The sequence below is a fragment of the Phaenicophaeus curvirostris genome, chromosome 20 (assembly GCF_032191515.1).
Source record: "Phaenicophaeus curvirostris isolate KB17595 chromosome 20, BPBGC_Pcur_1.0, whole genome shotgun sequence".
NCBI lineage: Eukaryota > Metazoa > Chordata > Aves > Cuculiformes > Cuculidae > Phaenicophaeus > Phaenicophaeus curvirostris.
Genome location: NC_091411.1, coordinates 11,163,806 through 11,184,372, shown reverse-complemented (window position 1 = coordinate 11,184,372; position 20,567 = coordinate 11,163,806). Strand labels below are relative to the sequence as shown.

The 20,567-nt window shown below is 46.4% G+C and overlaps 1 protein-coding gene across 10 annotated transcripts in view; it reads right to left on the bottom strand.

Moving 5' to 3' along the window:
- DAB2IP (DAB2 interacting protein) overlaps positions 1-20,567 on the bottom strand; it is a 179,413-nt gene that overhangs the window by 122,623 nt on the left and 36,223 nt on the right. For 9 of the 10 annotated variants that reach the window (XR_011338877.1, XM_069873518.1, XM_069873524.1 and 6 more), the window contains exon 2: positions 3,289-3,392. Coding sequence is in view for 9 of the 10 variants with exons in the window: in XM_069873518.1 (XP_069729619.1) it covers positions 3,289-3,392 (104 nt within the window). In the remaining variant the exon portion in view is untranslated. Of the gene's footprint in view, positions 1-3,288; positions 3,393-9,267; positions 9,599-20,567 lie in introns of those variants that run through there. The other variant, XM_069873525.1, reaches the window with a different exon arrangement.

Genomic DNA, 20,567 nt, shown 5'->3' with positions numbered 1-20,567 from the left:
TAAAAACTTCCATTGGTAAAAGGAATAGGAACACCTAGGGTAAGTGTTAAGATGCAGATATCTTGAGACTTGATTTTCATGGTTATTTTCTATAACCCAAGGAACTCACATGAGTTACTGTTCCCAAAGTCGCCATAAACCCGATAATGACCAATTAACTGCACCTCGCCTAGCAAACTTCTGTATGGGGTGGGAGCCCTTCCACCTTAGTTTGCTTTAGATTTCAGATGGAAGAAAGCAACTGGGAGTGCAGCACTGCAGAACAGCTGAATCCAATGGCTCCTAAGCTCACGAGTCCCTTGGAAACTCCACAGCAGGAGGATGGAGATGTCAGGAAAGAACAATCAGCTGTAAAATATGAAAAGCTTGCAACATCAAAACCTACAGCAGCAGGCTCAAAAGTAATAATCCCATTACCACTAAACTAAAGCACTAATTACTATTCCCAGTGGCTGGAGTGGACTGACTGCTAATGTTCCTTTGGTTAATGAAGGAAGGTGAGGGAGAATGTATTTCTTAAGTCAGACATCTGCTGAAATCTGGGCAGCCATAAAAACTACACGTAATGAAGCCATTCATATTAATGGCAATAACATTCAGCAGGAGCAGAAATGACAGTGGATTGTAGCTCAGAGAAGACAAATGCTGTGTATTAGTGATGTGATAAGGTGATGACTGCCCTTATTTAATCCGTACTGAATAACAGAGCCAGTCAAAGCAAGTAACCACATCCCACATGAGCTGTTTCACTCACAAGAGCCAAACTGCTTAGAGACAGGAATAACTTCTCTAAAAACATGCAGTAGGATATTTGCTATTGGAAAAGGAATGAGGAGTGTTTGACTGCAAACACACTAAGAAAAACTCTCCCAAATTCTCTTTCTTGTGAAGAATCCAGGTTTTCCCATCTATCTTGCCTTTTCACCAACAAGTAGAACATTGTTTCAGGTTCAAAGACACTCATTACTGACACAGATAAATTCTGATAAATGAAAGGCACAAAGCAAAAGTGTGCCTGTTCAGTGAGCTTCACCAGGTTTGTCTGCCACGCTCAGAGTTTCAGATATTTGTAACCAATAATCAATTCCGACAGACAGCTCATGGCTGGTAGAACAATGGGGTTAGAGAAAAAAAATGCGTTTCCCCCTTGGCATCAAAACAAGATGCACCTTGCATAGCAAAATGGTGATATCACGAGAGGAATCAGACCCAAAGATGCCCCCTCTGTGTTTTGACCTGTTAGAACAGGGAGCTTTCAGAACAACTTCCATCAGCTCAAGAAAAGAAAACCGAGTATGACCCTACAGCAAACACTCGAAGACATTGCACACTCCAATGGCTTTCTGTTTGTTTGTCTTCACTATTCGCCCCATACTGTGCACAATCCTTCCAAACACAGCTCTGCTCCTGCTGTTCACGCGCTGCTTTCATCACTTCTTCCCAGTTTATTTGGCAGAGGACAGGACCAAAGCCCCCATTCTCACATATTCACACGTGTTTGCATGTAATCCAACTCCACAGAGAACGGCTTACGCATTCCCAAACTTACAGTTTATACAACTAAAATAAACTACTTGGACAAGCTGCTGTTCATGACTCATTCATAGGTGCAAATGTTCTCAGGTGAACTGGGTGTGTTCCAGTTTGGTTTACATTGCACCATTGCCTCTCCTTTGAAATTCTGGTTCTGCCCACCCAGGTTTGTTAGGGAGCAAACCCTGTCAAGTAGGTGTGGCCTGTAAAGAAAACCTATAAACGTGTACTGAGAAAGCAAGCTTCAAGACCACTGGCCTCTTCTCTCATTAAAATTACTTGTGTGCAAACCTACCCGCATTCAGCAGAATTCTTCCTCTTGAAAGATCCTCTTCGGATTGCCCTGGCTGTCACCCAGGCTTGATATCAAACTCCAGCTGTGTACACTTTGTACTTGTACTTATCTCTTAATATCTCTAAATCTGTCTTACTATTACTGGAGGTTTCCCCAAATGTGACCCAAAAGACCTTGGTAGCCTCAGCCAATGACAAATCCCCAGGCTCTGTTGCGTTCGCTTAATATGTGCTCCGGTTGACAATGCATCAGGAAAACCCCTGCTCCTCCCAGCTGCGTTTATTGCCCATTTTCAAAAAAATACTGATTTTGATGCCACCAATCTACTTCTGCTTGAGAGCCGACTGTACTCCTAGGCTGAATAATTACTTGGCTTTGACATTATTTGTTAGATAAAACAATCCTTGTGACAAAAACTACTGTGGTCCACTCTAGAAGTCTGTTTGGTACCTACAGGATGTTAGGGAGATGACTTACCTCAGGGAGAGGCAGCGATAAACACCACCGTGCACATACTAAATGAAGAGGAGACCAAAGACCTTTACCTCACTCAGAACTGATCTCCAAGGTATGAAAGAGACTGCTTTCTAAAGCTCTGAGCCAGCCCAAACATCTGATCTTGTGGGAGCACTAGGAGGGTAGGGAGAAGGAAGGCCTGTGGTTGGACTCCTTGCACTTCCTCACACTGCAGTGAAACTCCTGGCAACCACTCTAGCACCTGCAGCACCACAGCACCTGGGCTCAGTGCTGACCGATCCCTCCGGCACCCATGAGCTCTGACTTCTCTGGGTCTTCGCCTCCCTTCTGTAGAATGGACCCAGCAGTGTCCTTCCCCATGGAACAAAAAGACATTGTTTGTCCTGTTTGATTCTGGTATCACTGTTATTCTCATTAGTGGTGTGGCTTTGTCCCACTCCTGCATGATTTTCCACTTGTTACTACTCACTGTTATCACACCAAAACAGTGATACCAGCAGAGCATCTCAGAGGAAAAGGGCAGAAGAAATGGAGAACAGGAATGGCTCCCTGAGTCTCCTGCTGGGAGAGAACATCAGGCTCTGGGGAACCACCAGCTTGGCAGGTTTTCTGTTAGGCAAGGCAAGGTTCTTCTGCACAAGATCTTCTCTCCGTAGGAGCGTGAGGACATGCTGCGTAGCTGCAGGCCAGTGAACACCTCTCTGAACATACTGCCCTGCCCTAGGGTTCACAAAGGAAACCTCACCAGCAATGTCTTCCAAGAGAAACAACTTACCTAAACCTGCTCCAGATTCAAATATTTCATAGTCACTTGTTGCTGACAGTATCCAACGACAGCAGACTGACTGAAAAATAAGTAATCAACTAGTTTCACATACAACACCTCTTCTCACAGGACAAACAAGTCCCTCTCCCTTCTGGCAAAAGCCCATAATAATCATTTAGATGCCATAATGATCATTAAGACGGGAAGAGACACTTACCGTGACCCGGAAGGGCGTCGTGGCAGCAGGCTCCATGGTGGGGTTCTTCTCGGGGACCCCGCTGGGCATGCTGCGTCGTTGCCCGCACCTCTCCGGGGGGGATTCTGGGGACAGCACAGAAAACAAAGGACAATTACCAACACACAAGCCCAGGAACAGCCCAGGAACGCCAGCAGGTCATGCAAAATGTGGCTTCTTCCTTTAAGATGCCTTTGCAAATGAGCCAACACAACTGCACCACTGTATCCTCTTGTGTTTCCCCCAGCCGCCTGGAACAACATTTGATCAGCAAGACTTTCACCTTCAACAATTAGCATTTTTGATACAACTGTATGCTTCAGATAATGCCTGGCAGGTTGGCATTATCGTTATTTCCAGTTTGCAGATGGGTAAACAGAAAATGTAGAGTGAGAATTATATGCAAAGTACAGATCCGTGCACTTGTGGACTCGATGCTCCTAGGGGAAATTGCTAATGGGGTTACAGGCACAGGATGCTTACATTCCCTCTCTAATACCTCCAGCAATTTACTTTGGAACTAGGAAAAGATAATTAAAGCCTGCATATGCTAAAGTATAATGTGGATAGGAACACTACCTCCTTCCCTGCTGCTGAGGGAAGGAAGGGGCTGAAAAGGCTAAATTAACAAATATCCTACCACTGAGAAGATTTAGAAAGACATTAGGTAGGGGTAGCAGCAGCATTATGGAATGGTGCTGCCTTGGTTCACCAAAGCTCTCTGAGAGCACCATGGACCTCATGAAAATAGATGTGTTTCCGAGCTGCCAATCAGTGCTGCTCACTCCTCCATAATAAGCTTCCCTTCTCCAGCCAGCCGAGAGCCCTCGTTAGCCAAGCATTTCCCTCGCCCAAAGGCCGAGCTGCGTCATCCCAGTTCTGCTAGGCAGGAAGCCGAGAAAATGGGCAGGTCCTGCGGTCAGGATCACGTAGGCATTTAGTGACAATCACAAGGAAAAACCTCAGGCGTTGGGGCTACCATGTTCCAGGAGTGGGCACACAATGGAAGGGCAATAGAACGCTCCTCCTTGAGCTGTGCTGCGGCTCTCCCGGAGCAGGGAGGCTCCTGGCTCGAGGACGTGCAGCCTCCTGCAGCAACCTCCATCGGTCAGACCTGCACCTGGCTTTGCAGGTGGAGATGTCTTTATACACGTCTCTACAGCAAGGCAAGAAGGTGAGAACTAACGACCCAATTGTGTTTAGGAGCAGGGTTAAGCCCATATAAAGTGTCAGGAGTACAACAAAAAAAGCCTGAGCAATCTCCTAGCAGCGCACCTTCATTTCCAGACACCAGTTACTTGGCTGTCCCTTTCACAGCCAGCACAGGGGACTTGAGCTGAACGCTCATTTGCTGCTTGTCCCTGTGCTGCGGTGGCACCGACCATATCCTGCAGCAGGAACTCCAGTTTTCACTCACAGCCAGATTTCTAGAGACATGAAGAACTTTTACATTCAAAACCAGACCCAAACTAATTAAAAATTCTCAAAATGGGTATAAAAATTAAACACGCATCAAGTGGTACCTAAACACACTGGTAAGGTGTAACCTCCACTGCGAGAGGGAGGCTTCTACAAATCAGTATGCAAAGGAATCTCGAGATGGAGCAGCCTGTACCTGCAGGATGTCTCAGACAATGATGGTCTCACAACCAGTGTAACCTAGAGGTGATTTGTTTGCCAATTCTCAGCCTCTGCAATCTCCAATTTGCTGCCACCAGGTCTTGGCAAGGAGGATTGTCCCTCCTTGACTGCCAAAGACTGACATCACCCAGGATCTGTAAGAAACAACCAATACCTGTGGTTCCACTCGACAATTCCTGAGCTGTAGCTTCAACTATTCCAGGAGGGCACACTGGGAGATGCCATCCATGGACTGGGTGAAGTGCCTGTTCAGTGACATCTCCCTTGGTAGCAAATCCCACCTACAACTCCTCATCAGCGGACACGTAACCTGTGTGGGAGCCAGACAGCCAAAACCAGCCAGTCCGTTGCTTTCACAACTTCCAGACAAGCTTTCTAATGTCTTGGCCTCTTTCTTTGCAGAATGCTGCACTTTGAATCTCAAGGAGACAACCAAGTTCTTTGGTGTCATCTCCGTTCAAACTAAAGCTTCCACCCCATTCCTTTGAACTGTGGCTTCTTGGGGTTTTTTTGACCATCATAAAGAAACTACTGGATCGCAGTATTTTCAAAGTGAGTTCAAGGATGACAGGACAGCCAAAGAAGCTGCTTTGCATTTCCTTAATGACCACAAAAATAAAGGTTGTTTAAAGCGTTTCTCATATACATGGCTGGAAAACAGGAACAATGGGATTATGTGAAAAGCAGCTGCAAGAAATCATCATCCCCAGAGGCCTGGGGCACCAGCACAGAGCTTGCCCTCAGCACAGAGGGAAAGTACTCGCTGTTCCACGTAGGTGTTACAGCCCTACGCAGTTGCACCAAAGCGGTTTGTCAGACTGAGGTGCACAATTGTCTTGCTTTTGGTAATCTGTCAATCTGCTTCCCCATTCAACCACCCAGGTCAGACCTCCCTGGAGAAAGCAAGAGTGCGTTATGACCCAGGGCTGATGAATATCTGGGTCTGATTGCACTGAAGTCACAAACTGTGCTCTTAAATTCTTCCTTCCTCATTAAAATGCACCCAAAGCAGAGCCAGCGAACACATCACTTAGACCCAGTCCAAAACACGGAGATGAGTTAGGACCTAAAGCTCCCTGTTATTCTCAAGCATATGGTTCATAAATATTTGGAGCCAAATCTCCGTGTTATTTTATGCAGTGTGGGTTCACTGGAGAGGGGAGGCTTTGCAGGAGAGCAACGTTACAAAACTCTTTAGAAGAGACCAGAAATAACTGGAAGGAGGGATGGGTGTGGGTGTTTGGGGCGAGGGGGGAGAGCCGTTTGTTTTAAAGGGAAGTAAAAATAGCTTACAGGTAAATTAGTAACTCCTAACAACCAGAAACGTACAGCAGAACAGTTTTACACAGTGAATGCTATGAATACACCAAGGTTTGAACTGCCCTTTACTTCAGTGGAAAGGGAGACGTCTCAGGCCAGGTTACTGGCCCAGCAAGCCCACAGGACAACGTGGCAACCAGCCACCACATCCAAGGTCGCTGTACGGCAATAATGAAAGATCTCTCACAGGCACCAGAGGCTGAAAAAGAGATGTCTTAATCGACAGCAGAAGATATTTAGGTTAGCCATGGGAAAAGTCTTCTCTTGACACAGACAGTTACACACTGGATGATCGTCTAGAGAGAGAAACATACCGTCATGTTACCTGAGACCTCTCTGTGGCAGAGCTGTCCCTGCCAGGCAAGGTTCAGGGACAATGACCCCTGTCCCTGCCCTCTCCTGGGGCACATGGATTCCAGGTGATCTCCTGAAACTCCTTCCAGCCTCATTTTCTGCGATTTCTGACAGGCAAGTTCCAAAAGATCAAATTGAGAACCCAATTTCAGGCTTTTCTTTACAACCTCTAACCCATCCTCCTTCTCCTCTGCTGATCCCCTCAGTTTCTGGCTGGACGGACTCTGGGGGCAGTGCTGTCTCACCTCCACAGCTCAGAGCCCAGGGTCCCACGCTGACCTCTGCTACAGACTAGCAGTGTGACCCCAGAAATTTTTAATACTTTTTATCAGATTCACAGTTTATAAAAACCTTGACAACCCCACGGGGACACTGCAAGGCTTCATTAATGAACGTCTACTACCCATTTTGTATCCCAAGATAAAGGACTCCAGAACGAGGAACAGAGTTGCTGCAGGCAGATAACCACAGACTGACATTTCCAGAAGCACTTAGCATGATCAGATAACACCCTCACCAGACTGCGAATGTCTCTGGTAGCTGAATACTGTCCCACAGCTCACAGAAATTCCAGGATTATACCTTCATTTGTCCATGTATTTGCTTTAGCTCAGATTTGATCCAAGTACTTACACAGTATCTCAGGACGCTATTTGCTGTCCCAAAGCCCTCAACTTGCTATGAACTTAAAACCTCCCAATCTTTCTTTCATGACACAGAGGCCTGGAAATCACTGAGGTAACAGTCTATTAAACGAGGATTATAGCACAGGCATGCTGGATCTGGAAACTAATTCCTTGGTACAGTGAGGATAGGTACACTACCCAGCAGCGGAGAGGCCAGCCTGCAGACACAGATGCCCACAGACAGGGACAGCTTTCCGATTCCCCACATTTCCACCAGCTCACAATGCAACACAAATAAAAGGTGGGGTAAACAGAGAAGCAAGAATCATAGAATCACAAAACGGTTTGGGTTGGAAGGGACCTCAAAGCCCATCCAGTTCCACCCGCTGCCACGGGCAGGGACACCTCCCACTGGATCAGGGGCTCCAAGCCCCATCCAACCTGGCCTTGAACACCTGCAATGATGGGGCAGCCACAGCTTCTCTGGGCAGCCTGGACCTCCCCACCCTCACAGGAAAACATTTCTGCCTAAAATCTCATCTCAATCTCCCCTCTTTCAGCTGAAAACTGTTCCCCCTCGTCCTATTCCTGCCCTCCCTGATCAAGAGCCCCTCCCCGCTTCTCTTGTAGGGAAAAAGGGGTCCTATTGCTGTTGGACAGCTGAATTGGGCAGGCTGAATTGAGCAGGCTCAGCTCAGTGCATTACCTAGCCCATGAGAAGCTCTTCAAAACCTCCAAATTAGACTGGAACAGGTTCACAAGTTGCTCTGAGGACTGTGGCCATTCTGGTAGAAATTCCTCCCCTAATTTTCTCCTTGTTGTTGATGGCATTTCCTCAACACTAATAACCAGGCATTTCTACTCCAGGCATTTTCCTTCCACCCACCACATTGCAGAGCCGTGCTCCTGGGGTCCCTCCCAAGTCATTTTCACGAACACATCCTAGCCATCCCAATAAGCCTCATGATTCCATGTCTGCCAAGGCTGGTGCTGTGCTGGGGCTCAACCACTTCCTACTAATATAGAAAAAAGGTAAAACACAAGAGCTTCCTGCTTTCCCAAATATTTACAGAACGCTGCAAAGCTTTGGGTTTCCCCCAAAGATCTTCAGAGAGAAACTTTCTTGAAACCAGCACCCCCCAAATCCTCTCCCAGGTTATCCCACACGGCTGGGGCCAAGACGCTGTCGGAGTGTGTTGTACCTGGATCTGGTTCAAGCTGCCGGGGCTGCCAGTGTCCCTCTGAGCTCACTGCCAGCAGGAGGGCACTGACACAGCTCTGTAAACATTGCACGTTGATTTAGGACCTCGAGTTTATGAACACTCCTGGAAATGTTTCTTTACAGTAATAAACACATTTGATTTGTTAACTCATACAAGGCATTTGAACTGACAGAGTAATTCATCCTTACTACACTTTTCCATGCCTGTTCTTCATGCTGCAGTACAGTTCCAGAGCAGCATCACCAACCCAATCCCCCTTAACGCTTCCAAGCCAGGGAGAACAGAACAGACCATGAGGAGCTCCTGGTGCCCGAGCTCTCGGTTAACCCACTCAACATCACTGCCACCTGAGCACTTCTGCAACTGCTGCAGAGCAGGTCATTCTGTGTTACACACACAAACGCTAACACTGTTTTCTTTTCACTTAGCAAGTGAGAGGTTCTTACATTTGCATTACCTGCTCTTGTGAATCACAGCTAGTCCAAGAGATCATGAGGATTACACTAACAAGATTAGTGGGAGTGAAACACATTAACTCCTTCTGCCTTCTCATCTCTCTTCCTGCTCTCCCCCTCTCCTGCTCTCCTCTCACACACAACTCCAGGATCAGCCAGTAGAAGAGACAGCATGAACAAAAGCAAAGAGAACCAGCTGGAAGGAATAACTAACGAGCAGGCATTTCCCAGCAAGCTGATTTTCTGATATGAAACTGTTCCAACTCCAAACAAGAAAGGGAGGTACAAGTCTGAGTGAGCGTCAGAGAAGAGAGCAACAAGAAAAGGTCTCCCTCAACTCACCAAAAGGAAGCCCTGCTTGTCAGCACCGCACATGCCATGGCACTCCGAACAAGCCAGCAATATGAGAGGTAGAGACGATGACTTCATCAGAGGCAGCAAGAAAGAGAAGTATGACTGGAATGCCAGACAAGCCAGCAGCACTGGGGAGCCGCAGCAGGAGGCCAGGTTCCTGCACCGTACCCCACTGACGTGCGTTAAGGAAAGGAGTCTTTGGTGGACAACAGAACTTCACCAGATCGGCTGGATGTAACGCAGACAACTAAGAGTTCATCAGAACCAAAAGCCAGTGGAAAAGATCCTGCACACAGCACTGGGAGAGGTCAGGCCGGCTCCCAGCCACGGGCAGTGATCCAGCTGGGAAGGTGCGCTCCTCCCTATCCTGCCCCATCGGTTTGGTTCAGTGCTCAACATCTCCAGGGCGCCCCAGAGTGCTCACCAGGGTGGAGTTTCTACGAAACCAGAGGGAACAGGAATTACCAGTCTAAGGCTCGTGCAATTACACTTTGTGAATTAATTTTATTGCTTAATGAATTCAGGTGTTATTCCTCTAATTTCTGCATTATCTAATAACTCCTTCCCACAAACCCAACAGAGGAGGGCAGGAGGCACAGACTGACAGGAGTGATTTATTTAACATGGCTTGCAGTAGCATTTATGAATTAAAAACAGTCCCTAGAGAGCTGATATTTGTAGTGTCTGTGCGATTTCAAATACTCAAGAGGCGCTGCAGAAAAACAGCTTTAGGTGGCCACATGAGTCCAGGAGGAATGGGTCTTTAATCTCCATGCAAAGGGCATTTAGAAGCTGCTATTAGAATAGAGGCACTCCTTAGAAGTGGAACACTACCCTGGGAATAAACAAAGGCAGAAAATAACAAATACCGAGTAGAGACAACTTTCCCCTTCACGAGGTATGAATAGCTGTGAATGGGAAGCAGAGATACAAGAATGTCTAATTTCCAGCAGATAAAGGTCAGCTGAGAATCACTGAGAGGTTATGAATGTCCCTGCCAACACTCTCTTCCTCCTGTCAACTGGACTGGAAATACGGCTGCAGGGCACTTGGTTGTTCCATTACCTGGGGAACTATTTATTGGAACACATCGTCCAATGCCCTCTTAGTCCCTCAGCGAGTCCCAGGTGATCCCTTACAGCAATGTTATAACTGCTACACCACACAAAATTAATTAAAAGTCAAACCTTTACTACACAATAAAATTGGCTTTCAAATAAAAATGGTTGAGAAGTAAAAGTTTAGGGCAGGTAATGGTGCCCTATGAAAACCAGACTCATCTAAAAGCAAAGTTAACAAATGCTCCGGGGCATATTCTCTACGCTAATGAAAGTTTGCAGCACCACCACTTTTCATGTCAGAATAAAATGATTTCTTTTTGCATCCTAGAACCTCTACCTTAACTACACCTCTCCAAAGACAGCAATCCCCCTGGCTGCACCCACAACTCCTCTACACAAAATCAGTGGCTGACTCCCCACTCACTCAATGCTCTAAGCAGGAACAGCTCCCATATTCTCTTGCTCTCACAACCCTTTCCGACACTTAAGGATACTGTTCACAAAACTACAGATTGTAAAAAAAATGCTTGCTTATCCAACCATTTACATAGAAAACAACAAAATAAATTGGCATCATTACTTGCCTTTGGCGCTGTACTCTGCAACTAACTATTTAGAATTAACTAGAAGCTGGTTGCATGCCTACAGCTAACACCATCCACAGCGACTACACCAAATGGATCCAGCCTCTCACCACCTTTGTTTCCCTCACAGGTGACTGAAGCATTACAGGCTCCCTGTGTTCAGCTGAACAGGGGCAACGCTGCCACTGCCCCAGCCGTGCCCCTGCCTGAAAGCACAACTAGGCACCCAGAGCCCCACGTGGCACCTCGCCTCGCATCCCCTGTGCTATGAGAACAGTGCCTGGGACTGCTGATCTGAGACCCTTCCTAGAATAGGCTGGAAAACAATTCAGCTCACAGAAAACATCAGACCACGCTGCTCCCCCCATCTGCTGGAAAAGCTGCTGCTTCTCTCAAAGTGGGACTAAGATGTTCTGGAAGAAAAGCTTTTGCTTTTTCTTTGTTAACCGATGATGTGAAGTGACGTTGACCCTTGGCACAGCACACTGTGCTTTAATGGATCTCCTGTCATCTCTGTGTCAGCTTCCCGGATATCGTGTCCTGTGGAGTATTTAGTATTCCTCCTCCTGCTCCCGAGCGAGTGCTATTAATGGCTCTTGAATCTAGCACTCAAAAAGCTGCGTGATTTTCCTTTGTACTCGGTATGTATTGCTGCCTCTATTTTCTCTAATACTACCCAGTAAGAGGATTCTTTTCCCAGCTGCATCCCGAGGCGCTTTTCGATGCATTCAAGCAGATAAGGGACTTGGTGCCCTTCTGTGGGCTTTGGCTGACCAGTTTCGCACTCTCTTCTCCCCTAGGAAGCTCAGTTCAGCCTCCGAAGGGGAGAATCGGAGGAAGCTCTGCCTGTTCCCCCAGCCTCACTAGAGGGAGCTGGAGCCCCTCGGCTGGGCAGCCTCATTCTATCCCACCACCCAGGCGAGGGTGAGGGATCCGAACCGCCTGGAGGAAAATCTGTTCCTGACAGACCTCGTGCTGGGGGGTTTCCCTCTAGGGTGGGTTCTCTCTTTATCTGAGCGCCTCTCCTCTGGCCACCTTGCAGCCCACTGCGGGTGCTGCCGTCTCCACCAACCGCTCGCTTAGCGACACATCCAGTGCAAATTCCATCCTCCTAGAACCTGGTGGGGAACCTGTTCTTTACCTGAGGAGACAGACAAGATGTATTTGTCAAGCAAAAAGTACTCCCAGAGGGCAAAAGGGAAAGGAGAGAAGAAAACAGCAGATAGAAAAGGAAAACTTAGGTACTTCTCAACATGAGCTGGAAAAGACACACGCTAACTTCTCTGTACATCAAGACTGAAGAAACAGATCCACATCCTAAAGAGACACAGCCGCAGGTCCCCAGGCCTGGGGGTGACAGGGCATCCAGAAAAATCAACCCACTTTCTGAAAACAAACCTCAAATCATGCTGATGGAGCAGGCTCTATTACAAACTCCGTATCTACTGCCCTGGATTTCTTTAATTAGATATATATATTTGGTATTTTTATTCTTTATTTATCAGTCTCTGAAATAAAATATGTATGATATTTATCTTTCTTTGCTATGATGTCTAGAGAACAAATTCGTCTTTTGCTAACAGCGTATCATTAGAAACCTTTTCTCCAAGGTAAAATTGAAATCAAGCACAGACTTAAAAAACGCATCACAAAACGATGGAATTCTAGCCTAGTTGGGAACCAGACTGAGGAGATACCTAATGTGCTAATACCCTGGTTTAACCGGAAAGGATGATAAAGTGAAGTGGAACATCAGCTGCCTCCTATGTGATGATAAAGACAAGCAACATGGAGCCTGGAGAACAAGAAGTCAGCTCTGGGGAGATTTAAATGAGGTTCATCCATCATGCTTAGCACTTCTGCAAAGATTCAGAACTGTTACCACGCTGCTCTCTTGCAGCTCTTCATCAGCATGGCTGCCGCTCAGAGGCAACCACGGCCATGGAGCAACTTTCATGCTCGCTGTAATCCGTGTTCCTGTGGACGCGCAGCCGTGTTTTCCTCTCCCATCAGCAGGGTTTGGTTCCTTGCAAGGCGTTCTCATGTTTGGGTTGGGGCTCTCCTAACAGCTGATTTGGAGAGGTGAACTATGAACTGGTTCAGCGCAGTTCACTTTGCACATGGTGTAGCAGCACAGTCTAAATAAAGGCTTTGCGCAGTTTAATTACCAGGCCATTTTTCCCATCATGCGCGGTGGCTGCTACAACAGGTCTGTACTGGCAAAATGCAAATTAAATAAATAAATACTTAATTTATAAGCATGATTCATCAGAGGTTTCATCTTCTACAGCAAAGAAACAGATGTTCCATTGATGGCACTTCATTAGAGAGATAAATGGGGTCACATACGTATCCCTATTCACATCCATCTGCATAACAGACCAAACATGAAGACTGGAAATTCACATGGTACATGCAGCTCTTACATCAGCCTGGAAGAGTCTTAATACCCAAGGCAATTAATCCAAGTTAGACTGCCTGAACATTGTAATACCGTTCAAGGTTGGGATTTAGCACAGGCTTTTTAGGATACAGTTTCATCAGAAACATTTAAAGAATTGAGTAAGGGATTTTAACTCAACAGGTATCAGTAATTTTTGGTAGCTACTGGACAATACAGTACCTCTCCAGAGGAAGATGCTGAAAGCTGGCACTAAAAAGCAGCAGTGACAGGGAAGTCTGACAACGAAGTCCTTCCTCCCAGATTAGGGCCGGCGTTGGGGACAGCCGAAAGCCTTTCTGGTTTTCCAGGTGCTTATGCAGGAGGCCTAAGAGTTCCCCCACCAAAGAGAAACAAGTCCCCTTCATTTCATTATGGATTCAACAGAACATAGCGCTTATAAATAGTGTCACCTTCTTCACCAGCTTCATCACTTAAAGGCGAGTGCTGACACAAACGCTCTGCATTCCCCTGTGTGTGGATGTGGGAGTGCACGCACACACGTGTGCCAGGATTCAGTGCCTCTGGAATGCGTTGGCTACCTCCCAACATGTCCGCATGCCCAGCGTGCTGCTAAAAACGCCTCCTGTCCTGGCTGCTGTTACTCAGACATCTTCAACCTATTCAGACTCTCTTAAGCAGCTAGTTTACATTTCACAGTTTCTAATTGTGGAACATACATCCTAATTTATTGTGATTGATACTTCTATTTCCTTTGGGGGTGGATGGGTGGGTATTTCTGCTTCTCTTACACATACGTGCTCTGAAAGCATCCCTGCAGGTGTTGTCTTCACAGGCTCACGTTTGCATTTTCAAGCAAACATTGCCAGCGCCAATGAGAGAAACAGGAAAGAAAACACTAAAAAGCAGTCACATTTTCTTATTTTATATAAGTAATCGTGTGCCACAGAGGGGGACACAGAAACCACCATTCAAACAGCTCTAGTTTTTTATGTGGCTGCCTACAGCAGCTGGGTAGCTTTGTGATGGTGCTGCAGTGCCTGTTTAAGTGACACCCACTGTCTACCCACAAACCAAAATGTGCACTAGATTACAGAAAGCAATCTCACTGGGCTATATTCACTTGTACACTGCCCATCCTACTTTAGAAGTGGGAGGGAGCGGGAGGATGTTCTTACCTACACTACCATGGATATTTGCATTTTCCATCCTAAAAAATATGCAGGGTCTCTGCAGAGATCCCTTCTTCTGCAACGCAGCTGCAGCCACTGCGAGGAGCTGTTCAGGAACACACTGCAAAGCTGAAGAACAGTCCAGCCCAGGTGGTGAACCACATTCTCTCTTCCTGGGGAGACTGATGCACTTCACCCCACTCTCAGAGATTTTATCTTGGTGTGCACCCCAAATCCAGCTGATCCCAGGAGTAAAGTTATGTAAAGTGAGAACATTTGGTGTTCATTTACATGCACCAGCCACATCAAGATTTGTTCCCATCTGAGGGCATAAAGGTAATTACTGTTAACCTTTGACTGCTAAAAATGTAAAGGGAAAATATCTTTCATTTAAAACTTGCTCGTTTGGTTACCATGGACACTGCTTAATCATGAAGGATGACTATTACTTGTTACTATAGTAACCAAGAAGCTTAAGAGGCATCCTGTAATTTAACTCCGGATGCCAAATTTTACAGCAGTCCACCTATTCCCACATTTGGATACTTCAGAACGAGCCCAGGCTTGATCTCTGGCTCCACAAGAAATTCACTGATGCAGAAGTGCTGTAAGAAATCAAAAATGTGAGCACATAATGTACAAAGGAAACTTGCACTTCAGCTAAATTGGTTTCTTCAAAAAGAAACATTAAGTGCTCAGCATCTGAGGACTCCTCTCTCAGTATAAATGTTAATGACGCAGAACTCTGTCCGCCTCTATTCTTGTCGATGTTTCTCAAAGTCTGTACAATTGCAGGGCGTGTTTTTCCCCTAAAGTCAATGCTTCACTGCTCAACACAAAATGAACTTCAGAAGCAGTGCCGAGAAGCCAGCATTCATGAACGAACCTCCAGGAGCAGACCTGTATGCCTGGCCTGGCCCTCAAGAGCATCCCTTGTGCAAGCAAGCAAGCAGCTATGCATAGGACAAACTTTCCCAATTCAGGCAGTCACCACGTCTGGACAACCTTTTGCACCATTCTGCTTAGTTATAAACAGCACAGCCCTGGCCCAGTGACACTCATCACTGTAAAGCTCTACTGTAAGCAGCATCAAAGAAATGTCAGTCAGAAGCTTTGTCTCCTGTAGGGCTGGGGAGAGGAGGCTGACACCAGTTCTCGACACTCTCCAGTTCTACACTGGGGTTGAATTCACAGTTCTCAAAAAGCCATCAATTTTCACATTTGCTGATTTCCACAGGGGCCTGAGGAAACTCAGCCTAAAGCCTGACCTTAGGGCTGCATAAAACAGTGCCAGGGATAAGGAAATCCCAGGATTTGTGTGCCTTTTTAATACACATATACACAAACAGAGGAGCAATCAATAGCTACATTTAGGATATTCTCAGCAGTGCTTGCAAGGGAAGCAAACTGCTTTCAGCCAGTGTCCAAGTGGAAAAAAAGCAAAGCTGATCATGCCCAGAGATGGGAAGCAACCCAGCTCATTCCCTGTCCCTGTCGAGGGCAGAGTAAATTAAAGGATTATGGAGTGCCTTCAGTGCAATAACTTAAGGGATTAGTGGCACACTAGAAGACGTTGAAGGGAAATACAGGTTTAAAAGCTTTAAAAAGCAGCTCTGTGTCTAAACTGTTTGGACTGCCCAGCTGTAAGGAGACAAACTTACTCCAATACATTAAAGATTACAAAACATCTGCTGAACCCCTTTAAGCATGCTTTTAGATCAATTATTTTCTGGACTCAGAGCAGAGTTTTTAATCTCTTTCCCATTTATTACCTATAGCTTTTAGATAAAAACTCACTCTGCAATGCTTGGAAGCAACTCTGGTACAGGTATTCCAGTACTCAGGCCTTTGCTGCAGCTAGAACAAGCCAAGCTAAACCTCAGCTGGAGTAAGCACAGACACAGAGGAAGACATGCGTGTGGCTTTGAACAACCTGGAAGGCACACAGCTAACTGTAATTCAAAGCAAAGTTAGTTGTGGGTCATGAAAAGCACAAAGTATTGTTTAAACATTTAATGTGAATTATCTACTAACAGAACCCTGAATCTTACTTAACAATATTGTGGGGATTTTCAATAACAGCAAAATTTCTAGTCCCAACAAGAGAGACATCCCTTCTTCCCACAACATCTAACCCAGTCACATCCAGCGCATTGCCCTGGGCTGCAGGGGAAGCTCCTGCAAGTGGTGGAAAGGGGGAAGTTCCACATGGCACAGAAACACCAAATCATAGAATCATTAAGGGTGGCAAAGACCTCTAAGCTCATCCAGTCCAACTGTCAGCCCAACCCCACTGTGTCTGCAGAACCACATCCCACAGTGCCACCTCTCCACGTTTTTTGAGCCCCTCCAGGGCTGGAGAATCCAGCACTGCCCAGGGCAGCCTCTGCCAGTGCCTCACCGCTCTGTCAGTAAAGAAATTCCTTGTCAAACACCACTTTTTTTGTTAATATGCTGTAAAATAGATTTTCAGCTAGGAAAGATCAGAGAGCAGCGTGCAAAATTTGAGTTAGCTTTCAATACAACAAACCCTCCTTGGGTGTTACAGCACTGTTAGATGCTGGGACAGTTTTCAGGTCTCCGCTTTCCTCGTCCCAAGCGAGTCCCTTAACCCCTAAGGGGTTGGCTATTGGAGTATAGGTTGATCTCTCATTTATCACTTAAAAGGTTTTGACTTCATCAAACAGAGAGAGAAAGACTAAACTCCAGCCATTTTTAGGAGAGGTGTATCTGAACAGCCTGCACTGAGAAAAAGCAGCCTGACCTTCGCCTCCAAGCGCTCAGGGTTTGGTGTACTAAAATCCTGGGCTTTGCTGGAGATCAGTCAGTTCTCTCTTCACAGCAGCCATCAAAGGAGAAAAAGAATAAAGCCTGTTTAATAAAAATCCTTTTTGCGGAACACGTTGAAAAGCATTTGTGATAAACAGAACTTGGAGCAAGGCATTTACGTCCAAGGAGCTATCAGAGGCAGGAGCATCAGGAACACTAAACCTTCAAGATCAGGAACTCAAAATGTTCTCAATCCTTAGAGCTTTGATGAGAACTGATTGCCTACAGACCTTTACAAGAAAGACCTGAAGCCAAAGCTGCTTTTGGCTCAGATATGAGACAGCGAATGGAGCACTCGGGAGTAGTTTTTATGAGCAAACTGAATTTTTGGAGCACTTACCACTGACCCTTGTTCCTTCGTTATATCCATAATGAAGGAGAAGCAGAGACACCATGAAGAAAGCCACAAACCAAAGTGCTGCAGGCAGAAGCAGGTGTTGCTTTTATTGCTAATTTTCCTTCTACCCTCTCTGCCTCCCAAGTACCTTCCACCACATTAGATGGATCACCTGGTAGTAATCATAATTACTGCCACAATTCCTCATGCAGTCACACGCAGCTCTGAGCAAAACAGATGGGCAGAAGAAGAGAATGGGGTTCTGCAGTTAATGTTTCTAACCCATGTATACCTGCAGCGAGTCCCGAATCCCTGGGGAAAGCAGCACCAGGAGAGTTCAGACATTATCATCATTCTAACAAAGATTAACAGCAGGCTGAAACCTGCCTTTTTTATCCACTATTGAACAGCACTGATTTAAACCCGCTGGAGGCATGGCCACAAGAGCCTCCCGACAGCTCCCCTCATGTCTGCTCTGACTCGCCCTCCCCTTCGGTTTTGCCGTTCTTCAGCTCTTCTAGCCCTGGCCCTCTCAAAGGGACAGGAGGGCACACATACCAAAATATGGGATGAATTTGTTATAAGAGTACTCTAGAGCAGAGGACACCGTCACAGGAGCAACAAATAAGCAGCTGTAAGTCCCAAACACTTCTCTGCATGCTACTTCAGATTGCCTCCATCTGGAGTCCCAACAGAATACAATCCCTGACTTTCCTTAGATACTTGCCGAGCAAATGCAAATTCTGTTCCCTTTGCCTATCTCAAAAGCACTGCTTTTCCTGAGGGAGTGTTTATCTCTTCCTTTGCACCTCAGGAAGCCAGACCAAATTCCCAAACTAGGTCTCAGCTCTAACAGCCACCGTCCGCAGCTGTGATGCCGACTGTTACTGTGCTCTATCATTCCCGAGGGCCAGGAGGCAGCCCTCCCACAGCAATGCCCATCAGAAGGGCCTGCGAGGATGGGTGGCATTGGCCCCTCAGGGCATGAGTGGGAAGCAGCAGTATAAAAGTATATGATTTAAATACAGCCTCTTTTTTATTCAAGGAGACCTGGTATAAACTGGCGCGGGCTGCAAGAGGCTCTCTGCCCCCCAGCAAACAGCCGCGCTGGCAGCAGATGGCAGCACCTGCAGCCCATGGGTGCTCCAGTGCCAGCTCCGGCATCAGGGATTTATCACCCAGGATTGATGCAGTACAATCAGTGAATGATACCAGATGCGGAGAGGATTGTGAGCCAGCAGAGATCTCCTCCGGGCAGAAGAGGAGACTGCCCAAACGTCACTGAGTTTCCTATCCAAAAAGATGTTCCTAACCTGCCAAAGTGACACAGCTTGGAAAAGCTCAGCGTCCAGGTATGGCTGCTCCTCCAGCTGGGGGGGGAGGGGGGCACACAGGCTTCCCTGGGCTCTGTGGGGACCTTGGCAAAGGCTCTCGAGACTGCGGAGAGCAAAAGGTTGCCAAGAGGATGTCCGGGAAACACACATGTGGCAAAACAGACCATTGCCAGCCCCTGTGACGTAACTTCCATACTCCTGAATTTATGGTAACCTCCCACTAAGGCTATCTCATCTTGGAGTGTCTGAGCCACAGACAGCAAATTCCACTGCAGAGCCAGCGTTTGAGAGGATGCTCAGCTCTTTCCTTCATCCAGACTTGTAGGTTCGGACATTAACATTACATCCCACCCTAAAATCTAGAACTTCATTCTGATTCCTGTGCTCTCCATAGCTCCCATGCCCCTACAGTCTCCTCCTGTTCAGTAACCTTCCAGTGGGACTGCACAGCTCACTTTACGCATCTCTTACAAAACCATGTGAAAAATACAGAGAAAATTCCCATTCGGATTTGCAAATCCCTTTCAGATCCACAGATAAGCTCAACCAGTGCCTCCTCCCAGCAGGCAGCAATCCTAGACACAGTGCGACAAACACAAAACACTCAGAGAGAGACCAACAGCAAGAAGATTTCAGTTGGCTCAAATCCAGTTTCTTACAAACATTTGAGTTGATTTTCATTTCCATCAAATCTGCCTGAATATTCCTTGTGCTCATAACAAACTATGCCATTAAGTTCGCACTGGGTTACCTAAATGAAGCTTAACACATTTGGATTGTCACAGGAACTGAAATGACAGTAAAATATTTTGGGGATGAACAGATAAAAGGAGAAAGGGAACTGTGAGATGCTCATGAGTTTACAAACATTTCACCCTGACAGGCAGAACAACTAAAAGTCATGGAAAGAAAAACACTTCCTACTTAAAGCAACAGCTGAAGCTCAGGGACTGATTCAGCTTCCCATTGTTTTCTCAGCAATGATTCAAAATCCTTAAAAAAGTTCTGTATGCCAGGAAAAGAAAGCAGACGTTGCAGTAAGAGGAATCTTGGAGTGCTGGGGTCTCCTTTACAACCTGCTTCCTAAATCAGAATTAACTCCCATGAGATGAGTACAGCCTGGATTTGCACAAACACCCGATGTGGTGCTGCAGGGTTGTTTTTCATTATGGCCTTTTTGTTCACACAATAGCAAAAAAAATTATGGTTTTAATTAATGGGCTTTGATTAAGCTCTAGCCATTAAAATGACTGGATTGTCACAACCCTCTCTGCTCCTTCCCAAAGAGGCAGCTCAACAGCAAACTGACTCCAAACTCCTGCTTCTTCAGCTGCTCTAAGGATAGGCAGAAGCATCAATAAACACTAATTTCACAGTAGAAGAGAAAACCAGAATAACTTCTTTTAAACACACAACTGGGTCAGTAGCTGCCTCCAGCAGAATAAATGGGCTGCACGAGTCAGTGTGCCCTAAAGAAACACTTCCCAGCTCCTGCTGATGAGGACAAATAGGCCCTTTTAGAACAGGGTTTTTAAAAGCGCAAAGTGATTTGGGAATACAAGTCCCACAG